General features: G+C 38.7%; 1 protein-coding gene across 1 annotated transcript in view; it reads left to right on the top strand.

Moving 5' to 3' along the window:
• The first annotated feature begins 543 nt into the window (after nucleotides 1–543).
• LOC122805473 (transmembrane protein 179-like) overlaps nucleotides 544–10314 on the top strand; it is a 215152-nt gene continuing 205381 nt past the window's right edge. The window contains exon 1 of the mRNA XM_044075656.1: nucleotides 544–1022. Within this exon, the coding sequence (XP_043931591.1) occupies nucleotides 715–1022 (308 nt within the window). The 5' untranslated portion in view covers nucleotides 544–714. The remainder of the gene's footprint in view (nucleotides 1023–10314) is intronic.

Raw genomic sequence — 10314 nt, 5'->3', positions numbered from 1 at the left:
ACACAGTATTAACTTGCTGCTATCAGTGTACAATAGGGAATTTTTTTTAATGTCTTTATGTTTGTCTGATATAGTTACAATGACACATTTTGGTTTTACTTTGAGATTGATTTGGTAACAAAAATATCATTTATACAGCATGCAATATATAGATAATGATCACCTTTGTAATAAAAATTATGTTGCTTCGGAGTATAACTGTCTCCATTACTGCATCGTGTATAGGGTGTTATTTTCACCTGGAATTATCCTTTATTGCTGATATGTTAAATGTAATCTTGAATGAAATGTAGTTTGTGTCTTTGCTAAATTACAGTGGAATTTTAGCTGATATTAACTAAATCTGTTAAGAAACAAAACCTGTTTATTTCTGTATTTCTTTATATCCCTGAAAGACCAGCAAATCAGGTAATTAAGAGAAATTAGAATGGAGAAATTTTTCCAAAAGAAATCATCTGATAGTTATATTTCAGCCGTTATAAATTCACTTTCTCTCTCTCTCTCTCTCTCTCTTTCCTTCTTTCTCTCTCTGTCTCTGTCTCTCAGAGCAGCTAGAGATTAACTATTTGTCTACAGAAGGCTTCTGTAGCCGCATACTGAGCCGTTCCTTTAGCATCATACAGCTGGGATTTAAAACCACTGATGTCAGCCCATGATGTAACTCTCGCTCTCTCTCTTTCTCCGTTCATCTGTTGATGATGCCTTGTTTACAAAATGGAGATTAGAAACAAGCTGCTCTTTGCCCAGTGCTTGGCCTACTTTTTGGCTTTTCTTTGTGCCCTTCTAGTAGTGGTGCCTCTGGCATTGAATGGCAGTGATTTCAAGGGGAGGTGTTTACTCTTCAGTGAAGGCTTCTGGAGGGAGGAGAATGTGACAGGCACATTGGTTTTCCGGTTTGTTGTGAATGAATGGGGCCCGCCTTCAGCCTGCCAGTTCAGCACTTTTGTGGGAGTCTTCACTCTTCTTTTTGCTGCTGTCCAAACCTGGAGAACTTTCTTCTATGTTTACAAAGGCCATGATGAGTAAGTATTGCTTATTTACATGCATCATAGGAACTCTTTATTAATTAAACATGGTAACATGTATTTTATGAATTCTTATCAATGACAGCTCTGCCTTATTTCTGCATATCCCCAGCAGACTGTATAGTGACAGCTGAACTGCCTTTACCTTTCTGAAAAAAAAAAACAAGAAAACAAATAAAAACTCATATAATTGCTTTCTAACTTAACTTGGATAAACAAGGGGAAAAGCATGACAAGAACCTCTATGAAACTGTTACCAAATACCACAGTTAACCTGCTACAGGACATTTTTTATCTTGCTTTAGATTCATCACATACAGTGTCTACTCTCTGCCTTGTTATCCAGCTATACAGTTTTGTTTTCTTAATTAGAAAATGGCAGCATCACTGAGTCTGACAGATGCTTTCATATCCAAATCAGGCAGGTGCCCAAGCAGAGCATGAATCAGGTGTAGTCTATCATATTCAGAAGTACAAGTATTCTCAGAGTGCCACAAAATCAGTGACGTCAACTGGCCTAGTGGTACATAGTCTATAGATACAGTGCATACTAGTTTCTCCCACCACAGTGGTGTTCCAAGACACCAGCTGGGCTCACATCTATCCAGGTAGTCAAACGTCTACTTGGCAGTTCTCTATTCTGGGAAGCAAACCACTGCCTCTGTAGGTTACTGTGACAGTACAGCAGCAAGAAGATTCAGCAGGCTTCTGTCCAGCTCATACTTCTCAACTGTCCAGATTTTTGCCTCATATTTTTGGTCTTTTCCTCATAAAATGCATGATTTTCTGGCAAATTACTGGGATGATCTGTGGAGTGAAGTCACTAAATAATGATATACATCTGTGAATCAGACTTCATACATATCAGAAAAATGCATGCAAAGACAAATCCTGTTATTCTAGCAACTTTCTTAGTTTATAAGAGCAGTATTTATTTATTTGACATTTGTTAACTGGGATAGATGAATTGGGTTTCATGACCTGTTTTCAGCTGAGGCCCGGGGAGAAAAGCTCCACATTTAGAAATTTAGTTACATACACAAACATAAAATTGCAGTAATTACAACCAATAAAGACTTTGCACAATGCTTTCAGGTTCATAGACAAGTAAATTACAATTATATAGTGCAATTTTGTTAGTTAAGTCTTTATACATTACATTATATTACAATTTGTTGTTCCTTTAAATAGCCTTGAATAGAAAAGGGGAGAAATAGAGAAATATCATAGTAGTTTAGTGAGATTATAAATTTAGAGAACGTTTTAGTGAGACAGAAAGGAGGAATGTAGACTAAGGTTAGGGTGTGGGGAGGATGAATCTGGATGAATCTCTATTTAAAATCTGTCCCTATTTTTGAGCCATTGTTCTCCCCATTCTGTCAGGCTTTGTCCAGATTTTTTACACTAAGAGGTTGAGAGGTATGCAGACACTGCAGAGTAGGGTCATCATTAGCATCATCATCATCATCATCATCATTATGTTTAACATGTTATATTCTTATTTCAGGGAAGGAGCCTAGAAGAAGCTTCACCTAGTACAAATAAAAGCTGTGCCTGTGACCCTGGGACCCATAACCATGCCAACAACCTAATGCCTGAAAGCTCTAGTACACACACACACACACACACACACACACACACACACACACACACACACACACACACACACACATATGTTAACTCTAATCTCCCTATCATCAATATAATAAATGGACAAATCTTGTAATAAGTTTAACTTAAGAAAAGTGATCTCTGCTAAAGGCAGTAAGCAGAAATTAAAAGAGAAATTATTTTCATTACCTTTTTGCCTGATCATGAGAAGAACAGACTTTTCAGAATGTAAAAATGTTTTTATCACATATAGATGATGTTCTACAGAGTATTTCAATATCTTCTGCTTAACCAAATATCCTTTCACTGTACTGTTTTCATCATTCATGCAAAAATTCAGTATCAAACACTAACCCCATACCAATCAAATAGTATCTCTTAAATAAAGTGCTGTTGAAAAGTCATGTTTGTGCCCCAATAATAGTTAAAGTGGCATAAAAAGCTTGTTTATTGTGCTAGCATTTTGTCTAAACCTGTTCATTGTGCTAGCATTTTGTCTAATGCCCATCCATTTTTAATTTGGTGGTCAGCACCGAAATCAATCCCAAAGGCACCTAAATATGCACATCCAACGTAAAGTGTTAGTTTGGAAACTACTCTCCACTTAATCTTAATCACTGTACGCCATGCCCTTGAAAGTAAAATACTAGCAGCTCGACTATAGTGTACGGCAAAAGTATGATATCATCTACATGAGAGGGTGTTCACAATAAAGAAATAAATGCACACAAGTACAAATTCAAACTACACAATGGGCATGACAATTCTGCTAAAATCGCAAAACACCACTAAGAGGTATTCTTCCCTGTGATCAAATCAGATGCTATTATCAGGAAGAAACACACGAAACAGTAATCCTTCTAAAAACAAAATTATCTATTGCCTACCCCACAGAAAACCTGTTGCTGTTACATCCACCACAGCTGATTCACACACCATAAACCACTTAAAATATATTAAAATCAAATCACCACCTCCTTCTGTGCTCATCTTCTATCTTCCCCCAAGCATGTACAAACAAACTCACACACATATACGCACACACTCAGTCTGCTGCGTCATGAGTATGAAGTGACCTGTGCAGCTTAGACAGACCCTTCCTTGTGACATGCAAAGAAACTGTCATATAATGAACTCTTCTCTTAGACAGTCAGTGGCGTGATTCCAGTCCCAGTTCTGTTAACCTGAGACTAATTACTGCTTAAGCAAGTATTGCGTTACAAGAAATTACAGTTATAATGTGCAAAGCCCAAATGTTTTCCAAATAAGCAGTTTTCTTCAGAAGCATTTACCTGTCACAAACATCAAGGGAATGGCAGTAGTAACAATGTTATTTTTTATCTGAAAATAATATTACTGTCTGCAGCTGTCACTTCCATCACAGTTTCTGCTTAGTTTTCTTCATGGATTAAAAACTCTCAACTTATTATTGAGAAAACCTGCTTATTCCTTGCCTGTGTCGTGATGGTCTAGGGATACCACTAAATATTGCTGATTGCATGACAGTTGTTGACATGAGGCAGGTGGCACTATATTGCAGAGAGTTTAATGCATTAGTAATGGATAAAGATGAATGTCATAGCACTCTTAGCGGGGGGGGGGTCTACCTGATATTATTGAAAACCCATTTTACCGAACTTCAAAAAGAAGTGACGACTTTGCCGAAAACTCAATTTTTCAAATGAGCACATCACTGAAGTTTTATTCCGAGAAAGGAGACACTTGGCCACCAGGTAAACACAAACACACTGCAGCATATCAAACCCACCCAAGTGGGAGGGCATCACCCCCAACTCCCCCCTAACTAAATAAACCAACTACGAGATTGCACTATAATGGGGAAAAGGGCAAATTTCCCCATGGTGGCCAACTATGTCTTTTCATGGAGTAAAACTCAAGTAATGTACATGTTCAAAAAACTGAGTTTTCAACAAAGTCATTTTGTCTTTTTTGCGGTTCAGTGAAGTGGGTTTTTATAATATCAGGTAGACCCATCACATAACATGGGAAAATAAGTACAATGCATAAAACATTTCCTGGAATACGTGAAAACATTTTCAACAAAAAGTTTTATAAATAATAAAAGAAAATTAATGGTGTAAAGGTAGTGTCAGATCTACTTTCTCTAATAATATAAGTATGTTTTTGGCATTTATCAGGAATGTTATGGCTTAGAGGGCACAGAATATGTTTATACATGACTAAATGTTAAATGAAAAATGCATTTATATACAGTCTGCTTACACACTGAATTTCTCCTTTAAAAACAAACTTTTGAAAACAAACTTTTTTAAATGTTTGCAAGGTCAACTGATAAAACTGTCATAGATATTTCTTAAGTGGTTACAAGCAGTATTTGGTGACGTGCGCATTCTTTAAACATGAATTACGTACAGTGACATCTGAGCACCAAAAAAGCCATTATTGCATAACTACTACCTACACTGATGGAGTAGTTAAAAACAGTAATGGCTGCACTGTTGAGAAACATAAGGCAGAATAAGAAGTGCAGATTAAGATAAGAATCTGGGAAAGAATATAAAACAGCCCTTAACTGCAACATTGGTGACCAAGGTTCTATCAATAGCTTTGGCATCTGTAGGAGTTGGCATAGGGGAGGATTCCTTGTAGCCCAATCATTTGTTACAAAGGCAAATAAAATTATTTGGGCTAAAGTCATAAAGGTTACCATGAGGTGTGCACAATATGTACACCTTCAGATAACCTTTTTGTATTCAGAGACAACCCTAACACGATGCTTTTGCATAAAGACATGCAACACCGCTTAGGGCAGTCTCTGCAGCTGTGCTATATGCTAATCTCTCTTGGGACAGAGGCAAGTGCTAATTAACCATATAGTCTCTCTCTCCTCCAGAAATATCTCAGGGAATGCATCAACATGAATCACTAGGTTACGTAGATTAGCACAGGCACTCCTTCCTCATTGCATTAGTGAACACAGGAAAAAGGCCGAGTTCATCCTTCTTGGTAAAGATAAATAACAAAGAGATTAGTGGTAAGGTAAGGTAGGGTAAGTAGGTGTACACATGAGAGTACACAAGGTGCTGCATGTATAAGTGTACGTGTGAGTTTGTTTCTGCCTGGGAGGTACATTAGGAGGAGAAGGTTTACATTAGGGTGTGTGTGTGTGTGTGTGTGTGTGTGTGTGTGTGTGTGTGTGTGTGTGTGTGTGTGTGTGTGTGTGTGTGTTTGTGAATGCCATTCGGTAGGGAAAAGGGCATTTTATGTCTGTGTGTTTGTGTAGGGGAGTTGGGTAGCAGCAGCTGTCTTATTTCCACGCACCCCTACACTAGTGAACAGAGCCTGCAACACTGTGTGGGGAGAATCACTAGCCAGCAGGGATAATAGTATCATGCCTTAACAGCACTTAAAACAGTACAAGGATTGGGGGTTTGAGGGAACAATAGACACCTGAGATAAAACTTATTAATGTGCCTTAACAGCAGTAAAAACAATATAGGGATCATGGGGCACTATCCACCAGGGATAATACTCTCATGCCTTAATGGTACTTAAAATAGTACAGGGATCAGGAGTTGGGGGCACTAGACAGCAGAGCTAAAACTTATTTTTGAGTCTTAATGGAATTTAAAACAGTCCAAGGATCACAGGGTGGGGAAACACTAGACGCCAGGGATACTCAATGTGGCATACCCAAAAGGCACATATGTAAAATATAAAGTGCAGGGAACCACTTGACACCAGCGATGTTGCTAAAAATATTTTTTTAAAAAGTACAGGGGAAAAAAAGGATTTGAATCTTGCACCTTTGGCATGAGAAACTCCTGCATTACCCCACATCAGTTAGTACAGCTGGTACTTTTTTAAAATATTTTGAGCATATCGCGTTATGCCTGTAAATGTGCCTAAAGAGTGGCAGAGATGGAAAATGAGAGTCGTACCTCTCTACCTTGTAGACAATATGCCATAGCATGCATTTAACTGAAGGATATAAAATGTGAAACTCAAATGTTGTCTGGAGTTATGGACTGGCTGTCATCTTTGAATTACCTAGACAGAAAAGAAGACATTGAGGATGTTCTGACAAAAGGGAAAAGTATGTGATGTATGTGCGTGTGTGTGTGTGTGTGCTAACTGAGAGAGAGGGGTGTCTGTGTTTACACTGTGTGGGCTCCACAGTTAACTACCACAGGAAGTGCTGTTAATATGATTCAGAGACATGCAAATTAACTTATAATGAGGTCTTTCTTAACTGCAACTAATGTGTCTTTAAATTACAAAATACTACATCTCATTAACAGGGCCTTTTCACTGTGGCCCTTAATGAGATGCAAAAGCACTTTGATGTATCCTTGTGTATGTTTGTCAATGTAACTTCAAGCCCAAGCAATAGGGCCTATGCAAACCTAGCCATAACAATTCCCTGGATATTTCTTCCAACAATATTTACTTCTCTGGGCCCCTGTCTAGCAGGGTGACTGACATGATCCCTGGGGTGAATTTCCTATCTCCCATCCAATCATCAAGGTTCCTTTTGAAGAGAGCCAATGAGGCGCTCTGCTTGACATGTATGGGCAGTCTATTCCAGAGTATGGGAAGTCTCTGGGTCAGGAAACTATCCTGTTTTGTTCATTGTGATGACAAGGTTTAGATCCCTGGAGCGTGTGGCTCTGAGGGATTGGGATTTCTTTAAGTGGAGCATGTCCAACAGCTCAGGGTTTGACATGGCCTTGTATGTTAAGCAGAGATCGCCTCTGAGTAGACGATATGCCACATAGTATAGCTGGAGTTTTTTAGACGGTCAGCATATGGCATCTGCTTTAGGCCTGTGATTCCTTTAGTGAGGTATTTCTGTGGCCTTTCCAGCTGTTGCAGATGTCTTGTGAGGTACATACCAAATGGGGCATTATACACTATAATGGGTCTAATGAGGGATGAGTACAGTGGGACAATGACCTCCTTTTTTCTGGATGAAAAGCCCTTAGTGTTGAGGTGTGCCACATAGAAGGATTTCCTGACTGTTGTGGCAATGTGGTTATCGAAAGTGAGACCACTGTCCACCTGTGTCCCTAAGTCTCTCATCACACTTTCAATGTTTAGTGTCCTGCCACCTATGTGGTAATTCATGGGTACACTTTTTTTTCCAAAGGGGATAACTATACATTTCTTGGCATCGAGCTTGAGCCCATGGCTCTGGCACCAGGCATCTGTTTCTGTAAGGCCCTTTTGTAGAATATCCACATCATTTGGGGATTCAATAATGGCTCCCAGTTTGCAGTCATCTGCGAACTTTGTTAGCCAGAGTCCCTTAGTGTTGGCCTGTACTTCAGAGAAGTAGATGCCAAACAAGAGTGGTCCCAGGACTGAACCCTGAGGTACTCCACTTGTCACTTGTCTGCAGCTGGATTTGGAGTTGGATACTTTTACAATCTGGGTTCTGTCAGTAAGCCAGTTGGCAGCCCATCGAGTGACGTAGGGATTTATGCCCAGCTTAGTAAGTTTATCTATGATTCCAGAGTGGGGGATGGTGTTGAAGGCCTTGACAAGGTCCAGATAGGCTGTGTGAACAGACTTACCCTCATCCACAGCTCTGGAGACTGATTCGAAGAAGTCAATCAGATTCAGGAGACAAGATCGGCCCTTCACAAACCCAAACTGGGTGGGGTCCAGTGTTTGAAGGTTGCCAAAGTCTTTGTTTATAAGTTCCGTGATAATGTGTTCCATGCCCTTGCAGATCAGGCTTGTCAGACTGATGGGATGGTAGTTCCCGGGATCCAAGGCAGATCCTCCCTTGTGGAGCGGGATAACTGTAGCTGTGCGCCACTCAGTGGGCACGAAGCCTGAGGTGAGGCTATGATTAAACATAACACTTAGGTGAGGTGCCAGTTCATTTTGTAGTTCATGTAGTACACAGCCTGGGATGTCATCTTGTCCCATAGATGCTGTATTCTTAGCTTTGGAGAGTGCGGTTTTTACCTGTGTGGCCGTGATTACCGGAATTTGGCAATCTTTTGGTATTGAGATGGGCCCTTTAGGGGTGAGATGGGGGTGAAGTTGGCACTAAATCGATCTGCCAGGATATTGGCAATATCCTTGGGATCAGTATATTTAATGCCATTCTGTTGTAGCTCAGAGCAGATCTGAGCATTGCCATTTAGATTCTTGACATAATTATAGAATGCCTTGTGGTTGTCTTTGGAATCTTTGCCAATTTTATTTTCGTAACTAGCTTTTGAGGATTTTATGAGGGATCTCAGCTTCTTACTGAGGCTGGTGAGGGAGTTTTTTGCATCCTGGGATTTTACTCTTTTCTGCAACAGTTTCTTCCTTCTGTTGTATAGTTTGTTTATAGCAGGGGACCACCAGATTGGCTTCCTTTTTTTGGAGAAGAGCATCTTAGTTCTATTTGGGATGGCACAATTCATGCACGAGTGGATGTGCTCGTACAGTGCCTTAGTGCAGGATTCTGCAATCGACCTTCCAGATCCCATCTGCGTGGGTGATATATATATCATCTTCACATAATAACCAGTCTAGTTTACATATATATATATATATATATATATATATATATATACATATATATATATATATATATATATATATATATATATATATATAAAATTTCAGGTGGGAATAGCTTAACAAATCAGTCTTTTAACATATTGCTCTTATGTTTGTCAGTGCAACTTCAAACCCAAGCAATATGTTGAAAGATTGATTTGTTAAGCTATTTCCACTTGAAATTTTATATATATATATATATATATATATATATATATATATATATGTGTGTGTGTGTGTGTGTGTGTATATATATATATATATATATATATATATATATATATATATATATATATATATATATATCTGAAGATGATATTGTAATCACAAAAGCAGGAAAACATACTGCCTGCATGACAAAAGAACTTTAACATGACTTTGAACTTCTGCATTATTGGCTAACTACCAACAAACTAATCAGTAGCAATCAAAGACTAATGTCATGTTATTCGGCCCTGTGCAATAACTCATGAAGGAAGACAACATTCTCATTAATGATCCGTATAGACTGTGTCATACCAGCTACCTCCTTCCAGAAGTACCTGCAACTTTTAGTAGATCAAAACCTGACATTGTAATCACTGCTGCTCAGAAAGTTGAAAGAAACACTGTGTCTGCTTCTCCCAAAGTAAAGACATATCTAAAGTCTCTGACAAAAAAAAACAAACAAAACATAAAAAGAAGAAATAGTACCAAACCAAAACACTTGCTTGCTCATTTCCCATACCTTACACTGGTCTGCTTAAAAGTATATGGTCAGCACAAGTGTGACCCATTCTTATACTACTGTCCAGAACATTAAAAAACATCAATTTCATTAGCATTTATTTATTTTAAATCTATTATTTTTAAGTCTATTACTTGCTTTATACTGTGGCTTGGAGAAACGTCTGGAGTCTCACTCTGAGCAAGTGTCAAAAGTTATAGTCTTCTGCTAAAGTGGGAGATTCTTTTCCTGATTCCCTCTTCTCCTATCTCCAATTCTTCAGCCTCTCCCATATCCTTACTTTAAATTTTCCTATCTCCTCCCACAATTTACTTCCTTAGCAGCACCCCTTAAAGCAACAAATACTTCTCCAGTTTCCTATATCCCTTTACCACCACAACTTTAACTCTGTACAGTACCCATCTT

This window comes from Protopterus annectens, chromosome 6.part1, assembly GCF_019279795.1.
Source record: "Protopterus annectens isolate FY-2018-M chromosome 6.part1, PAN1.0, whole genome shotgun sequence".
Taxonomy (NCBI): Eukaryota; Metazoa; Chordata; order Ceratodontiformes; family Protopteridae; genus Protopterus; species Protopterus annectens.
Note: the sequence above shows the minus strand (reverse complement) of the source record. Positions and strands in the feature narration are given on the sequence as shown.